At 47.4% G+C, this 18,573-nt stretch overlaps 2 protein-coding genes across 2 annotated transcripts in view; one reads left to right on the top strand and one right to left on the bottom strand.

Annotated features, from left to right (window-relative positions):
* The window catches only part of LOC134337673 (olfactory receptor class A-like protein 4), a 33,418-nt gene extending 31,948 nt beyond the window's left edge, over window positions 1–1,470 (bottom strand). The window contains exon 1 of the mRNA XM_063032866.1: window positions 1,108–1,470. The gene's annotated coding sequence lies outside the window, so the exon portion shown is untranslated. The remainder of the gene's footprint in view (window positions 1–1,107) is intronic.
* Window positions 1,471–2,904: 1,434 nt separating this feature from the next.
* LOC134338016 (Golgi integral membrane protein 4-like) overlaps window positions 2,905–18,573 on the top strand; it is a 203,806-nt gene continuing 188,137 nt past the window's right edge. The window contains exons 1-2 of the mRNA XM_063033518.1: window positions 2,905–3,531; window positions 14,415–14,489. Of these exons, the coding sequence (XP_062889588.1) occupies window positions 3,345–3,531; window positions 14,415–14,489 (262 nt within the window). The 5' untranslated portion in view covers window positions 2,905–3,344. The remainder of the gene's footprint in view (window positions 3,532–14,414; window positions 14,490–18,573) is intronic.

Below are 18,573 nucleotides of genomic sequence, written 5' to 3'. Positions count from 1 at the left end.
TGCTTTTCCACTCATTTTCACAAGATTTATTATGATAAAATTTTCTTTCACATATACAGTATTCCACAGACCATTTTGTCTGCAGATGAGAAGACACTAAGCTCTGGCTTTTCCCATCGTCCATTGGCACAAGGTCCTGCACCTTAAAGTCATACAGGACATAAAATGGCCCTTCAGCCCATCAAGTTCATACTAACAATCAAGCACACATTTACATCATCCCTCCTTCTCTTCACTCCACATTCCTGTCAAATGCCCCTAGACTTAACGATTCACCAATGCATTCTGGTCAATTACAATGAGAAATTCCTCCAAGAGGACTGCAACCTTGTTGAGGTTTGGAGGCTCGCGTGCTTCAATGACCCGGAGAGCTACGTTGGCTGAAGTCAGGGCTTTGTGCTTTGGCTCCTGGTGGGGTCACCCATGCCAAACAGGTCAAAGAGTAGAGGCCAGATTAAGAGTGGTCCACCAGTCCTCCAGGTTGGTGGGTTCAACTCAGGCTGACAATTCTTACTCGTAAAACAAAACTGTTTCGGAAACAGCAATAAATAATCCTTCTACATCTGAATGGCCAAGGACCTGTAGAGATGGAGGACTTCTATTGCTGTCCTAAATGCTTGCGGCATAACAGGCAGTGTGAGTAGGTAAAGTGACAATGAACAATTAAACTACCAACCTGCATGATTTTGAGATGCGGGAAAAATCCTGAGCAACGGGAAGAAGCCCATGGAAATTCCACACAGACAAGCTGTTGAGGTCAGCATTGAACCTGGGTTACTGGAGCTGAGAGGCAGCAGCTCTACTGACCATGACCTGCTGTTCTACAGTGTGTCAGTCAGTGCCATGTGCTCGTTGACAGCTCCTTACAACGCAAAACTCCTTCCCACCGCTGTAAGGAGTTTGGATGTTCTCCCCGTGGGTTTCCTCCGGGTGCTCCGGTTTCAGAGCCCAAGGATGTATCAGTCGGTAGGTTAATTGGTCATTGTAAATTGTCTCGTGATTGCTGGGTGGCGTGGCGCAAAGGGCCAGAAGGGATTGTTCTGCACTGTGTCTCGATAAATACATTTAAAAAGCAGCAATGATTAGTATGATCAAAGTGTCACCAACCTGATGATCTTTCAGCTGTCGTTTCTTTCACTATGCACCTTGGAGGGGTAGAACCTCAGATCTTAGTGACAATTTTAGGAGCAGCCTCTTCCCCTCTGACATCAGATTTTGAAACGGTCCACGAACCCACGAACACTACCTCACTATCGTGCTATATTTTGCATATTTCTTACTGTAACTTATAGTAATGTTTATGTATTGCACTTCACTGCTGCCACAGAACAGATTCTGAAATTTGGGGATCTGGATTGCCACACACATGCCACGTCCTTCCTAACGATCCTGGCAAAACACATGATACAACACAGGGGCACGACAGAGGAGAAGGGGTTGCTGTGCCTACTTCTGATTTGGATTCTGAAGGTTTCCATCTCCTAACATTTAATTTGGACAGCACTACTGTTGCTTGTCTGCAGCTGTCCTATCCATTTGATCATCTCCTCACCAGTCCCACTTTGGAGAGCATGTCCATCGTGTAAGTGTGTGATCTGCTGTCAAATGCCTTCTCCGCTCCAAGCTAACTTGGCAAGTGCATGAAGGTTAATGTTTCCCTGAATAGTTCTAATATCCCTGCAAGTTCTAACAGTTCTAATAAGCTCCCCTCTCTGTGTCACAACTGAGTTTCTGTAATGATGACCAATCAATTGAATGATAAGTATGTATCGGTCACACAAGTGAACAGTGCACTGATGATGTTTCCTCGTATTGTCGAGAATCATTTGCAAATGGATTGCCACAATAGGAGAACAACTCAACCCAACCAGTTCTACTATAAGACCATAGGATATAGGAGCAGAATTAGGCCATTTGGCCCATTGCGTCTGATCTGTCATTTCATCATGGTTGATCCAATTTTCCCTCTCAGCCCCAGTCTCCCGCCTTCTCCCGGATCCCTTCATGCCCTGACCAATCAAGAATCTTTCAACTTCTGCCTTAAATATACATGGCCTCCACAGCTGCCTGTGGCAAAGAATTCCACAGATTCACCACTCTCTGACTAAAGATATTCTTCCTCACCTCCATTCTAAAAGGACACCCCTCTATTCTGAGGATGTCTTCTCTGGTCCCACCTTCGGAAACATACTCTTCCTACCCACTCTATCAAGGCGTTTCTCCATTTGATAGGTTTCAATGAGGTCACCCCTCATTCTTCCGAATTATGGTGAATACAGGCCCAAACGCTCTTCCCATGACAAGCCATTCAGTCCTGGAGTGTCGGATTTCTTCCAGTTGGTTTCATCTCCTTTTTGCATCTGGTCCAGGCAGATCATCTGAATAGACAAACCTCCATCGCCGGCTCTCAATAGACACACCAAACTCTGCGTCATTTAATCCTCCTTAATCCCACTTTATCACGGATGTTCCAACCTTTCTCAGCTCTCCAATTTGAGATTTGGCTGATTTCTATCTCTATCCAGTGACTTTTTAAACCATTTTAAAACTCTTTGTTTCTTCACAGGCACTGCCTAACCGGTTGGATATTTTCGAATTTCCGCAGTTACAGCTTTATCTTTTCTGCGCCAAAGTTTATTCAATCTTTGGGACCTTCGACCTTAAACTCAGTTCAGTACTAGGCGCAAGATTTGACTCACTTGCTCTGGGATCGTAGGAGTTCCTTCCCTATCTTTGGTGCATCCTGACACAAACTATATCGTATTATTGACAAGTTGGCCGGCAAATGCGTTGTGAAGAAGCCGACTCTAAGGTCAGGACGAACAAGGAGCTGTGCGGTCTTCCCGTGCTGGAGGGCGCTAACAGCGCCTGGAGTCTCAAGTTTCAGACGGAATAGGAGCTTGGAGGGGGGCGAATGATTGACGGAGCCGTGCGCGGTGATTCCGACCTCCCTGTGTGACCGCCCCGTCGATAACCGGACGGAACCCCGACAGCACAAACCCCGAAAACAGACGGGCAAGTAAGGATAGGCCACATTCATCTCCACAAACCCCGCCCAGCCTCGCAGTTGAGTGGCTGCAAAGTGTACGCGGGTTCCGCGGCGCCGCAGCTGATTGGACAGTCCCGCTGTCCATCTCGCTACTTCCTAACTGTATCAAGTTAATGTGGATCGGAGCTGAGTCGCGGGTGTTTTGCTCCGCCGAGCTTCCCGCACACGTTTGTTTATCTTCGTTCGGGCGCCTCGCTGCAAGGGAAGCCAAAGAGGACGGGGATCGCGTCCCCGGCTGCGGAACTCCGTCGGATCAATGGTTGCATAGAGCGTATCGCCTGGTAATCGTTCCACCATGGGCAATGGGATGTGCTCCAGGAGACAGAAGGGGCTCCTTCAAACGGGATTCTGTGTTCTAGTTGTACTTTGTTTTGGGTTCGGGCTGTACACCTACACCCACCTAAAGGAAAATGTGCGGAGCGCCGAGATATTGGCTGAGAAGTACAAGCAACAGCAGGAATCTGTCTCGGCTCAGTTACAAGGTGGGTTTGAAAGAAGGAATTATTTCCCCAAGAGTTTAAAAAGAGCAGCGACAGGGTGTAACACGGGTTGAAGGCGGGGTGAGAGGTATCTGGTGACTGTAAGATCTTGGGCCATCGCAATCTGCAGAAGCGAGACTCTGAAGCGTAAAGTTCACTTAGTTGCACGCCAGACTTTCTCCACCCCTTTTTGGGGAGAATATTGTAAATATTGCTAATTTGGGATGTTTACATTCCTGGAATAGTTGTCCTCCGCAACAAGTTTTTGTCCCAGTGGACGTTACGCATGAACTCAGAAGTCTCTATTTATTAATCTCTTACGCCCGAGGCGGAATCAATACCGCGTACAGTATTCGTTAATGTCTCAGGGCGGAATTGATTGAGGTCAGAGACCTTGCGGGGTTTTTGATGCACTCAACTTTTTTTTAGGGAGGGCTAACAACTCCAACTTCTTCCTCGGGTATCGTCAGAAATCACCTTCATCATCCCCTGGGAAGGGACTGCACGCTTGAAGTAAAGTTGCCGTTTGTTTCTTGAACCAAGGAACAAGTTTCGATGTTGGCAAAGTTCTGTCAGTAACCGTTCATGGTGGTTCGGATCTGTGTCTCTCTCATTTGATGTTGGTCATTTCTTGGACGCGGTGGCTTTGTCGGTTCTGATCCTTTGATTGTTTTAGCGAGCTGATCTAAAATTCTCCCAGCTTCACCAGTTATGTTTGTTTTATGTATCTCTGGAGTCAGCAAGATCCGAGTTTAACTCGGGACGGTGCACCAGAAGGCAGGCTCAATAGTCTCAGGGTTGGAACCTGCCGATAAAGTAACGCCGCGGTGCCCCAAACGCAGCTTTCAAAGAATACAGACAACATATTTGGGCCAGCAAATTTTAATAAAATGTAACTGTAAAACAAGAGTGGTGTGTGTGTGTGTGTGTGTGTGTGTGTGTGTGTGTGCGTGTGCACGTGGGCAGCCGAGAGGAACGCTGCGTGAATCTCTTCAAGCCGAGCAATTGCAGAGCCCTCTCCTGGGAAGATTAAAACATTAAAACCGGACAATATAAACAGGTGTAGCGCCGGGGAGATGTCAGCAACTCCTTGAAGGAAGATTCTGTCCTCGATGGCAGCCAGGTGGAAGATCGAGCATAGGATCGTGTGTAACTAAAAGTGTAAAAATATCATTCATTCACGGGTGAAGTTAGTCAAAAACATACTTGCACAATAAAATCCACCGTTGGCAGCCTTCAAGGACCAAATTACCTTACACTTAAATAAAAGAACTAAACGTCCAGAATGGAATGAAACAAGCAAAAAAAAGAGAAATCTTGTATTTTCAAATCATTATGTGGAATATAGAAGTGACGTCAATACACTCCATTCTAAATCGCCTCAATACAAGTTCAAGCCTCTATTATTGCCAAATTTTCCCGTGAGAAAATCGCTTCAAATTCACAATGATGGGAATTTTTCAAATAAAAAGATAAGTAATGTAGAAATGAAATAGATTTTGCTCATTCTATTTTTTGATTTCTAATCTCTGTAATGTTAATATGGAGTTAGTTGTCTGAAACTTTGTTTGGGCAAGTTATTTATTTGGAAGAGGTGGCATTTCATTACACTACATTTTGTTCACAAGGCAGTATATCCTGGGAGTATCCTGCTATCACAAGAAATGGCAGGCTTTATTTTTGGGTAGTGATGCTGATTTTGGCGTTGCTTGGAGAAGTTGATTAGTGCTAAAATTTCAGCTACCTGTCCTTGTAACAAACGGGTACACCTGCCCAGGTACCAAGAAGAGGTCTGTGTCATGCTGTGTGAAGCAGCAGGAACATTGGCTTCATAGTGTAGCATGAATTGGTTTTATGTAGCAGAGTAGAATATGGTAGCTTCATATAGTCAGTCCCAGTTATTATTGCTGAGAGGCATCCGCCACTTTATCAGAATCAGCTTTGATATCGCTGGTATTTGCCATGAAAGTTGTTGTTTTGGAGCAGCAGTACATTTCAATATATAATAATAAAAAACTATAAATTTCAATAAGTATATTTATTAAATAAGTAGTGCAAAAACGAGAGCAAAAGAGGAATAAACAGTGAGGTAGTGTATTCATTGTCAGAAACCTGATGGCGGAGGGGAAGAAGCTGTTCCTAAAATATTGTCTTCAGGCTTCTGAACCTCCTTGATGGTAGCGATGAGAAGAGGGCATGCCCTGGATTGTTAATGATGGATGCCACCTTTCAGAGGCATCTCCTTTTGAAGGTGCCCCTGGGTGCTGGGGAGGATAGTGGCCATGATGGAGATGGCAGAGTTTCTGCAGCTTTTTCCAATTCTGTATGGTGGACCCCCCCCCCCACCCCCATACCAGATGGCGAATGCTCTCCACAGTACATCTGTAGATAGTTGTGAGTGTCTTTGCATTAGAAAATCTCATCTGTAGACATGAACTAATCCTCCATTTTAGTGATATTGAGAGGTAAGTCTTGGTCTGGGCCCAGGGAAGAACTTTCCTGTTTCTCTGTGAATAGGACCAAAGGAACAGCTACAGTCAGTGGCTGCTTTATGAGGTACACCTCATTAATACACATATATAATCAGCCGATCGTGTGGCAGCACTGAACACATGCTCAAGTGTCAAGAGGTTCAGACATTGTCCAGTCTAAAGATCAGAATGGGGGCAGAAATGAGATCTAAGTGACTTTGACTGTGGAATGGTAGCTGGTGCCAGACAGGGTGGTTTGAGTATCTCAGGAAATGCTGATCTCCTGGGACTTAAACAACAGTCTCTGGAGTTTACAGAGAACGGGGCGAGAAACAAAAAAAAAACACATCCGGTGACGACGGTTCTGTGGGTGAAAACACCTTGTTAGTGAGAGGTCAGAGGAGAATGGCCAGACTGGTTCAAGCTGACAGGAAGGCGACAGTAACTCAAATAACCACGCGTTACAGCAGTGGTGTGCAGAAGAGCGTCTGAATGTACTGCACGCGGAGCCATGAGGTGGATGGGCCACAGCAGAAGGCCATGAAGGTAAACTCAGTGGCCGCTTTATTAGGTGCGGGAGGTATCCACCATGTTACCCCTGAGCCTGCATCCACTTGAGGGAACAGTGCGCCATTCCCTCACTAACGTGGCGGATTTTCAGACGAGATCTTGTACTGCAGATTCTGGGTGGAACTTCAGCCTACAAGTTCTTACTGGAAGATGAGAATACTGACCACGGAACTGGTTTCAAATGTGCGCTGAGTATCCCAACCAGCGCTGCATAGTTAAGTAAGTTTGAGTGATTTCTGCTCTTGCCCTTTGCACTGACCAAAAGTCTGCTGCTGATGGTGTAGTGGCCAGAATTCTGATGTTGCATTATTCTGGCCATGCAGTGACCTGGTGTCTGTTGCAGCCGGCTGACGGCATATTAGCACAGCAACTTGATGCTGCCTGTGCAATCCCCCAATAATTGGATTATCTCTTTTCTTCACTGTCTTCTTCTCACAAGTATCTGGGCCTTACAAAGAGCCGTTTGTTCACTGAACAGAAACGGTTACGATAGCGGAGTTAATATCTCTGAGGACCTAAGAAGGCAAGATGGCAGCTATATTCCATTAGAAGTTTGAGGAAATTTGGGATGTCACCAAAAACTCCCACAAGTTTCTACGGATGTAAAGTGGGGAGCATTCTGACTGGCTGCATCACCATCTGGTACGGGGTGGTGGAGTGGGGGAGCCACTGCACAGGATCGAAGTAAGCTGCAGAGAGTTGTAAAATTAGTCAGCTCACCCATCGTGGGCTCCAGCCTCCGCGGTATCCTGGACTTCTTCAAGGAGTGGTGCTTCAAAAAGCCGGTGTCCATCATTAAGGACGCCCATCACTGTCAGGTAGGAACTATACAGTGATTCAGGAACAGCTTCTTCCCCTCTGTCATCAAATTTCTGAATGGACATTAAACCCATGAACACTATCTCACTACTTTTTTTATATCCTTATTTTTTTGCACTACTTACTGAAATTTAACTATTTAAGACAGGAAGAGAAGATGGTGGCACGACGCAGCACGCGCGGCCATTCCGTATGAATATCGATATGTGTTAACTAGGGGGCCGTGCACCGGATTTGACGGAGACAGCCGTGAGGAGCGCGGAGGAACACCTGGAGTAACTTCTGAAATGCCCGCTTCACTGCCGCTGCTACTGTGTGATCGAGAATCTCCGGAGACAGAGGCCCCAGATCCTCGGCTTTGCCTATTGTCTGTTGCCGGGGCTGGGGTTGAAGCGCTCGGCAGAGATGGTGCTCGGTGCTCAGTGTCGGAGGGCTGGTCGGAGGTTCGGAGTTTTCGGACGGACTCGGAGTCGGACTGTGGTCAGATGCTTCCAAGTATGCTGCATCGGCAAGTTGGCGGCGCTGGAGGTTTACCGTTTGCGTGAGATGATGGGACTTTCAAGAACTTTGAGACTTTTTACCATGCCATGGTCTGTTCTTATCAAATTATGGTATGGTTTTGCCCTGTTGTAACTATATGTTATAATTATGTGGTTTTTGTCAGTTTTTAAGTCGGTTTGTCATGTGTTTCCATGATATCATTCTGGAAAAACATTGTATCATTTCTTAATGCATGCATTACTAAATGACAATAAAAGAGGACTGCATGTCCTCATAATCTAAAAATAATCTAATTACTGTAATTCAGTTTTTTCCCCTATATTATGTATTGCGATGTACTGCTGCCGCAAAACAAATTTCATGACATATTCTGGTGATATTAAACCTGATTCTGAAGTCAGGCCTGTTGAAACTCTCAGCCTGCTGCAAACAGGGCTGCGTCAAATGGTCTGGGTTGTCACTTACTCCACCCTGCTTCATGCTGTGCACCAGTTTAATTTTGTGGTTCCGCGCATTCCTGAACAGCCTCCCGTGGCCTGCTTTAATTTACAACGGTCAGTAATTGACTGGCCGTTTCTCTCTGCGGCTTCCCAAACATCTCTTCCTCTCTGTCCACCGCCGCCCCAGACCTTAAAACGATTGAACCCTCTCACTTGCCTCAGCCTTCCGGTTTAAGATGGCACTGGTGAAGCATAGTGAAGACTTACTGGCTTCAAAGAAAACTATTCACTACTTTATTAGTCAGTGTTTTTCTAGTAAATGATCACTGCAATCAATAGCCTGTAACTTCCTTTTCGGAGTTGAACTTTTAAACCTGTGCGACGATGTTCCCTCTGAGGTGTGCGCACGCACACATCTTTTGCTACTCACGCACAAAGGAATTTAAACTGCGCACAAAAGGTTGTCCCCTTCTACCGTGTTGGCGTGTTTAGGATATTTCATGATTGTACACAATCACATTTCCTTTTCCGGTTTTCTGATGCGGACGGTGTTGACAACGTGGAGATTGCGATGATTTGTCTGCAGATTTTAGAACTGGCTTATTTATACTGTTTTCATTGAACAAGTTATTCATGGTGTTGTCACTGGGCAATAAAATTGCACAGCGCAAGATTTTTGCGCACACTGGTCATTACAAATTAGAGGGAGCGTTGCTGTACGACCCGGTATTTGTGCACCGTGAAGGGGCAGGATAGTTGCAGCGTGGCGCATATGGACTGATTCCTGGACGTGGGCCCTGGGCCCGAGGGTGGGGATGAGCCAATATCTGGCCGCTGCCAGAGCAGACTTGGAGGTGATTCGAGGCAGCAGGGCCGAGACTGAGGAAAGGCCCGAGGTCTGACCGATCTAAGCCAGATTGAAAAGGTCAGGGTGTCGGGGACGGGCCGACATTCAGCTCACTGCCCTGCGAGGTTCAGTCATCTCTGTGCTGAGGCCTGCAACGACAGGCTCCTGCACTGGCCACAGTGACGACTGGCTTCGTGGCTGCTGACTCACTTTCGTTGACTGCACTTCTGAAAGTTATCTGCTTACTTTTATTGTCTCTTTTAAATTCTGCACATTGGGTGTTTGATGGTCTTTTTTTAACTGGGTTTCCTTGTTTTGTGGCTGCCAGTAAGGAGGTGAATCTCAGGGTTGTATAATAGAAGACAGATTTTGATAATAAATGTAATCTTTACTCAATCTCCATCTGGAATTTACCCTTCCGAAGCACAAACCTGCCTACGTCTACCTCCTGCTGACGGTCCTGGACTCTCAGATATTGGAGGCTGCTGTGTGTTCTCAGCCTTCCTCACATTTTAATACCTACTTCCTGATTCATCTGCTCACTAGTGCTTGGCTCGGTGTACCTTTGAGCATGGGTGGATTAAACTGCTGCCAAGTGCGAGCTGCACTCCACTGAAGTACGTTGCTCGTTAAACGTTACCGCAGAGCCTGGCTCTTGTGAGTCATTGTCTGTGGAAACAAAAGGCCCGTTTCAGAGGAGTTGCGGGGCTGATGGTGCAACAGTTGGGACTTTGTCCTGGGTAAGAGGCTTGATCCTGTGGGGAAGGGATAAACGAACAGGAAAATAAACATAGAACAGCGAACATAGAAATCTACAGCACATTACAGGCCATTCAGCCCACAATCTTGTGCCACCCATGTAACCTACTCTGGAAACTGCCTAGAATTTCCCAACCGCATAGCCCTCTATTTTTTAAGCTCCGTGTACCTATCTGAGAGTCTCATAAAAGACCCTATTGTATCAACCTCTACCACCGTCGCTGGCAGTGCAGTCCACACACCCACCACTCTCTGTGTGAAAGCTTAACTCCTGACATCTCCCCTGTACCTACTTCCAAACACCTTAAAACTATGCCCCTCCCCCCAGTGTTGGCTATTTCAGCCCAGTACTATGTTCATGAGATAGCTCTTCCAGGCCAGCCCTCTTTCTTTCCGCGGTTCTCCCTCGTCCATTGTTATTTGGGACAGGGCGTCACGACCGAGAAGAGGTTAAAAATGAAGGCAGCCGTTGCTGGGCCTTGCTGGCTTTGAGCTGCCTGATACGTAGGCCCAGTATTGGCAAGAAAACCTCGGGGGAGGTACGGGGGGGCTGAACTGTGATTTGTTGGTTTCCAGGCCGCACCTGTTTTAGACAGTAAGGCACGGGAGCAGAATTAGACAATTTGCCCCATGGAGTTTGCTCCACCCTTCTACCTTGGCTGACTGACACTCTACTTTTATATAGGCATCTGTTAGTCTCATGAGACCGTGGATTTGCGTTTTGAAGGTTTCCAGGGCGCAGGCCTGGGCAAGGTTGTGTGGAAGACCAGCAGTTGCCCATGCTGCAAGTCTCCCCTCTCCACGCCACCGATGTTGTCCAAGGGAAGGGCACTAGGACCCAGACAGCTTGGCACTGGTGTTGTCGCAGAGCAATGTGTGGTTAAGTGCCTTGCTCAAGGACACAACACGCTGCCTCAGCCAAGGCTCGAACTAGCGACCTTCAAATCACTAGACGAATGCCTTAACCACCTGGCCACGCGTCAACACGGCACTCTACTAGGTCACTTTATTAAGGACACTTGTCCACCTACTTGTCAATGCAAATATCTAATCAGCCGATCATGTGGCAGCAACTCGTTGCATGAAAGCCTGCAGGCATGGTCAAGAGGTTCACTTGTTCAGACCAAACATCAGAATGGGGAGGAAAGGTGATCTCAGTGACCTGGGGCATGGAATGATTGTTGGTGCCAGAAGGGGTGGTTTGAGTATCTCAGAAACTGCTGATCTCCCGGGATTTTCGTGCACAACAGCCTCTAGAGTTTGCAGAGAATGATGAGAAAAACAGAAGGCATCCAGTGGGCGGCAGTTCTGTGGGTGAAAACGCCTTGTTAATGAGAGAGATCAGAAAAGAATGGCCAGACCGGTTCAAACTGACGGGAAGGTAACGGTGACTCAAATAACCACGGGTCACAACAATGGTGTGCAGACGAGCATCTCTGAATGCACAACACGCTGAACCATGTGAAGTGGATGGGCTACGGGAGGTACCTAATAAAGTGGCCACTGTATTTATTATTTCCCTCAACCCCATTCTCCTGCCTTCTCCTCAGAACCTTTGATACCCTTACTAATCAGGAACCTATCATCTTCTTTTAGATTATGAGTACACTCAGTCCTTGTTTATTGTCATTTAGAAATGCATGCATTAAAAAATGATACAACGTTCCTCCAGAAAGATATCACAAGAAAACACAGAACAAACCAAGACTAAAACTTAGAAAAGCACATAATTATAACATATAGTTACAACAGTGCAAAGCAATACCATAATTTGATAAAGAGCAGACCATGGGCACGGTAAAAAAAAAAGTCCCAAAGTCCCGATAGACTCATCATCTCACGTAGGCAGCAGAAGGGAGAAACTCTCCCTGCCATGAACCTCCAAGCGCCGCCAACTTGCCGATACAGCACCATTGGAAGCACCCGACCGCAGCGGACTCTGAGTCCGTCCGAAAACTTCGGGGCCTCCGATCAGCCCCTCCGACGCAGCCTCTCCGAGCACCATCCTCTGCCGAGCACTTCGACCCTGCCCCGGCCGCTGAGCAACAAGCAAAGCCGAGGACTCGGGGCCTTCTCCTCCGGAGATTTTGGACCACACAGTAGCAGCAGCAGCGAAGCAGGCATTTCAGAAGTTTCACCAGATGTTCTTCCGTGCTCTCATGTCCGTCTCCATCAAATCAGGATTGTGCACGGCACCGTACTTGAAAGATAACAGACATCACCACCGGAGTGGCCGCTGCGAGCTGCGTCACGCCGCCATCTTCTCCTCCCGCCGTTTCTGCTGTAAATATACACAATGGCTTGCCTTCCACAGCTGTCTGGCAGTGAATTACACAGTTTCACCACCCTCTGGCTATAAAAATCCTTCCTCATCTCCTGTAAAGGGACATCCTTGGTGGAAGGAGGAAAGCAGCTCCCATCATCAGGGACTCCCACACCCAGGACATGCTCTCTTCTCGCTGCCACCAGAAGTCTCAGGACGCAGCCCACCAGGTTCAGCAACAGTTACTGCCCCTCAACCATCAGGCTCCTGAACCAAATGGGATAGCTTCACTCAACTTCAATTGTCCCCCATCATTGACATATTCCAGCTCTCAAGGACTCTTCATCTCATGTTCTTGATATTAACTGCTTATTTATTTATTTTTGTATTTGCACTCTGGTCGAACGCCCAAGTTGGAGCAGTCTTTCAGGGATTCTGTTATGGTTATTACTCTATAATGGATTTATTGAGTATGCCTGCAAGAAAATGCATCTCAGGGTTGTATATGGTGACATATATGGACTATGATAATAAATTTACTTTGAACTTTGAACCCTTTCTTTCCCGGGATCGTTCTTGTGAACCTATTCTGGACCCTCCCCAATGCCAGCAGCTCCTTTCTTAGATAAGGGGCCCAAAACAGCACGCTGTATTCCAAGTGCGGTCTGACCAATGCCTTGTGTAGCCTCAGCTTTTGGATAGTATTCCTGCACTGACGCTCCCTGCTTTACCGTGTTTCTCTTCCCTTCCCTTGGGCGTCACGGGACCGCACGCCGTACTGGATCCTGATGCTTTTCGAAGGACCTTCGGGAGTTAAGAATCAGGCATAAACTGCGTTGCTTGTGACCATTTTGTTAAGCGTCACCTGAGCAAAGGTTAGAAAGGAAGAAGCATAGAGAGAGGGAACAAAGGGAAGTGAAGAAACTAAGGTTTTAGATCTGGTAAGAGTAATAACATTAACCAATGAAATAGCTGGATTCAAGTCATGTGACACCCACCACACAGAGTTTCCAGAAAAACACACAGGCGACTGTAAACACTGAAGAACTTACTGAACGATCACGTGTGATTGTACGAAGGTACAGACAAGCATAAGAAAATAAAACTACAAGAGTAAAACCAATTCCGCAGCCCGATCCAACAGCAACCACAATGACTCGGGCTCCCCCGGTCACATACCACTCACGGCAACCTTTCACGGAAGGGTCCGAGTATCCAGTTTGGCAGAAGCTTCAGCAAGGTGTTGGGTGCCAGAATCACAATCAGGTTTATTAATTCTGACACTTGTTATGAAATTCGCTGGTTTGCGGCAGCAGGACAATGCAAGACATGAACTAATTGCCACAAGTTACAATGAGAAGTACAAAAAGAGAACAGAGTAATGAGGTGGTGTTCATGGGTTCCTGGCCCAGTCAGAAATCTGATGGTGGAGGGGAGGAAGCACATCCTCCTCCCTGATTCCACTGAGAGGCACTTACACTGTAAGGGTCCTGTGACCGCTGATGGGATGGATGTCCGCCCCTTTGGGGAGGGAGGGAACGTCGACGAAGACCATGAGAGGCCTGCATCGGGCATTTTCATGCCTTATTGGAAGTCTGTGTGAGGCGCCACTCCTCACACAGACACTAGAGCAATGTGTGATTAAGTGCCTTGCTCAAGGACACAAACACGCTGCCACAGCTGAGGCTCGAACTAGCGACCCTCAGATCGCTAGACGAACGCCTTAACCACTTGGCCACGTGGCCACTTTTCCTTTTCTTTGGGAAGGGAGTCATGAACTTGTGATGTGGCTGGCAAGTCCACCCTTTCATTGCGAGCTGGACCTGACGTGGAGACCAGGCTGCTTCCTTACTCAGGGGAGTCCTCATCCTCTGGCCATCCTTCCTCACCTCCCGAGGCATTTCTCTTTCAGTGCCTCTGCTTCCTGCACAGCCTGCCCTCTCCCTCAGGATCCTGCCCCTTCCTCGCCCTATCCCTCTGCCTGCTACCTTCCTTGTGTGCAGCAGTCTTGAAGAGTAAATAAAATCCAGGTTGAAAAGAGAGGAGGAGGACGGCACAGACAGATCTAAAGAACTGCCTCTCGCTGTTCCCTGGAGCTTCACGTGGCTGGGCTTGGGGAGGTGGAAAGTGTCCCATTAATATGTGTGTATTGCATGGGAATAACAGGAAATGGAGGATTGTGTGGAATGATCTATAACATCTGTTTCTTTTTACAGTTGTGTATGAACATCGGTCCAGGCTGGAGCGCTCTCTACAGAAGGAACGGAACGAGCACAAGAAGACAAAGGAAGGTTAGCTGTTTCCGTCTGGTCAGGTGTATCGTTTAATTCTCTGGAGTTAACACTTTAGTCCTAAAGTAACCGCCATTTTGTAGTCATGTTGAGATTGGCTGCTGATTAATACCCACTTAATACAAACCAAAAACCTCGCCTCACTGTTTTGAGAACAAGGTAGGCTACTTGTGTCATCAATACATAGAAGATGCCTGGCTCAGTTCAATACAAGCTGAAGGTAGCAGCTTCCCAGCTCTTTACTTCATCCCTCCCCCTCCAAGTTTCATTCATCACCTTGTCTTTCTCTCTCCCCTCCCCTCACCTTTTAAATCCACTCCTCAGCTTTTTTTCTCCAGTCCTGTCGAAGGGGCTCAGCCCGAAACGTCGACTGTACTTTTTTTCATAGATGCTGCCTGGCCTGTTGAGTTCCTCTAGCATCTTGTGTGCGTTAAAGGTAGCAGTCAACAAACTGAAGCCTAATGTGTGTGGGAGTCCAGTAAGAGAGAGCCCCTGGAGACTTACTGCCCAGTGACATTGCAACCTTGAGGTAAAAAGTGTCTACAGAAGAAATAAAGAGAGAGAAGGCTCAGACATTGCCATAAGCGAGACAAACAGAGCCTGCAGAAACGGTGACCCAGAGGAGATTGAGAAAGAGTGACCGCGTCCAGGGACTCTGTGTGCCCAGAGAGAAGGAAACAATGCTTGATTGAGAGAGAGGGAGAGAGAAACAGTGCCTGGGGGGGGGGTGGAGACGGGGCCCAGGGACAGTGTGCCTCGCAGAGAGGGGGACAACGTTCGGGGACTGTGTTGCCCCAGTGAGAAACGTTGACGGTGTTTATGACTCAGGCTCAGTTTTGAGTGGTGCTTCGCAGTGAAGAGTTGTCTGCATCCCAGCAAGGAGCCTTGTTGGGGGCGGCTCGATAGCGTAGTGGTCAGTGCAGCACTTTACAGCAACGGGGACACAGGGTCAGTTCCCTCTGCTTCTGTAAGGAGTTTGTACGTTCTCCCCGTGACCATGCAGGTTTCCTCTGGGTGCTCCAGTTTCCTCCCAACCCCAAAGATGTACGGGTTGCTAGGTTAATTGAGCGCATGGGAGTAATTGGACGCTGTGGGCTCGTTAGGCTGGAATGTTACTTTGCTGTATCTCCAAAAAACCTAAACTGTTCCTGTTTCACAGGGGAATCAATTATTTTGGCAGTGCAGGTGGTTTCAGCTCGAGACCGGAGGAGTTGCCAGGTTGCAGTGTTTCGATTCACTGACTGTTGTTGAGAGGAGATTTCATTGTGGTTTTTTCTCAATGTGCAAAATGGCGTCACGTTTCAAAGGGAATATTCTACTTTTGTCGACCCTCAGGCGTATTTTTTAAAAAACTAGCTGTCAAACTGTGGGACTGTAACGTGGATCCGGGATGTTGTTGTTATGTTTTGAGTGGGTTGCTTTTGACTGGAGTGAACAAGGGCAAGACTGATCTTGCCCTCGACGGGAACAACCGTTTCCCAAGTTCCGCACAGTAACTGCAGACGCTGCTGGTGGTTTCCAGCGTACCACAGCCTGGCTCCCTGACACAAGCCCACGCTCAGCTGACCCCACAACCTATAGACGAGACGCCCAAGGATTCTACAACTCACCTCCTCCGTATAGTTTAATTATTTATTCTTACTCGCACGGTTTGCCCTCTTTTGCAAGTGGGATGTTTGTCGGTCCTCTTTCTTTATTGAGACACGGCCCTTCGAGCCACGCCGCTCAGCAAATCCACCCCCGATTTAATCCTAGCCTAGTCACGGGACAATTTACAATGACCAATTCACCTGCCGACCGGTATGCTTTTGGAATGTGGGTGGAAACTGGAGCACCCGGGTGAAACCATTGCGGTCACAGGCAGAACGTACAAACTCGTCCCGGGCAGCGGCAGGAGGGTGACGGGGGGAGAGGAGACTGTACCGTTAATGCCTTCCATTTCTGCTTACCTTTAACTCCTTACGGGCGGCGGCGGGAACTGAACCCGTAACACTGGCGCTGTAAAGCGTTGTGCTAACGGCTATGCTACCGTGCCGTTTTCATATTCATATATGAATAATTTCATAATTATTCATATTCATAATTATGAATAGTTATTCATAAATTCTATTGATTTATTTATTTTCCTGTACATGCCTGCAAGAGAATGAATCTTAAGGTAAATTATGGTGACCTACGCATACTTTGAGAATAAATTTACTTTGGATTTTGATATCTAAGTATGCAGTTCAGGCACAGCTGGGTTTACTCTGATTAAAGCTCTCGTGGCCTCGGACTGTACCTCGCTGTCTTGGCTTAGTGCTTTAACAAGGTGAGGGAGATCTGTTTAGTGTTGTGGTGATTGTCCTCCAGACTAGGTCAATAGAAATGTGCGTGCAGCATAGCAAGTCTTTATTTTTCTTTCCAGTTCTTCTCCAAGTGGCTTTGAGTTGGGTCAGGCTGGATGTGGAAGTGGTTGTAAATCAGCTGGCTGGGATTGTGTTCGAACATCAAGCTTCAGTGTTACTCCCTGCCCTGTGATTTACATGGCTCCGCTGAGTGGGCCGTGGTACCGCAGCAAAGGGAAACCTCTCCTCCCAGGCCTGTGTGATGTCCCGTGCCACCTAGAACTTACTTACTGCCCGTTACGCTGCTGGCGTTTTGGGCAGCAATGAAGATCCTCCATCTCTGGCGGTGTTCAGGGCTTCCTTCATCGTTCGTAGCTTTCCTCTCGGTTTTCGCTACTGTCAGTCATGCGACTCCCGGGTGGAGCCTCGGGAATACTGTCACAGTCAGATGTAGGATTTCTCATTGCTGTTTCTGTAACACTTCTATCGGTCAGAGTTGTTGGCCCTGAGCTGAACCCCCAAACCTGGAGGACTGGTGGACCACTCTTTGACTGGCCTCTATCCTTTGACCTGTTTGGGATGGGTGACCCTACCAAGAGCCAAAGCATGAAGCCCTGACTCCAGCCAACATTGCTCTCTGGGTCATTGAGGAACATAAGCCCCCAAACCCTACGGCAAGGTTGTGGTCCTCCTGGAGGTTGTACATAGAACAGTACAGTACCAGGCCCTTCGGCCCACGACATCTGTGCTGGGCATGAAACCAAGTTTATCTAAATCTCTTCTGCCTGCACATGATCCATATCCTTTATCATGCGCCTATTTAAAAACCTCTTAAACACCTCCATTCTGTCTGTTTCTGTATCACTCTTCTGGCAACCTGTTCCAAGTACCCACCACTCTGTGTGTGGGGGTGGGGGGGGGGGGAAGAAAAACATAACTTGCCCTGCCCATCTCCTGTAAACTTTCCCCCTCTCACCTGTAGAAGCTAAACCAACTAAAAATGCTGGGTAACAGGAGCAGATGATCTTTCAGTTGAATGTTTATGCTCTGAGGCCCACTGGTGTTGCTGTAGTTTCAGAAATTAGAGCAATTAAGGAACTGACACAAATCTTTAAAGGAGATTTTCTAAATTTACACTTAAGTGCTTTATTTCTTGTCCCTACAGAACTTGCCTACATTGAATTACACCTGACACAGTTTATCTAATGATTTAATCTGCTCTGACCTATAATTAGCTGCTCTTCCTACCTCATTGTCATCTGAAAATTTTGAGCTCTACCTCTTTCCCCTTCACCCAAACCGTAATAAAAAATGTAGCACGTAGAAGAGACTGTGTCACAGAGGGAAAAAAATGGGAACGTTGGATTGGTCTGGGAGCCAGAATAGACTCAATGGATCGAATGGCCTCTTGGTGCATCATGAAGATAGGAAAATAACAAAGCCCCTGGAAGACATATCTGTGCCATCTGCTGGGAAACCTTTTCTGGCTCATCTTTCTGCCACTTCACTAACTCCGTTTGTTAGTGAATTGGGCAGAAGGTGAGCTCGTGCCTGCAGAGGTCCCCTGGGTCCGGCAGAGCATGTTGGGGCCTTGGCCAAGGAAGTATTTACTGATTGAGATACAGCACGGAATAGGCCCTTACGGCCCTTTGAGCCGTGTTGCCCAGCGACCCACCCGCCCCGCCCCGCCCCCATTTAACCCTGGCCCAATCACGGGACAACTCACAATGACCAATTAACCCACTCACCCACACGTC

Source organism: Mobula hypostoma, chromosome 25 (assembly GCF_963921235.1).
Source record: "Mobula hypostoma chromosome 25, sMobHyp1.1, whole genome shotgun sequence".
Classification (NCBI taxonomy): domain Eukaryota; kingdom Metazoa; phylum Chordata; class Chondrichthyes; order Myliobatiformes; family Myliobatidae; genus Mobula; species Mobula hypostoma.
This window is presented reverse-complemented; position numbering and strand designations above follow the sequence as displayed.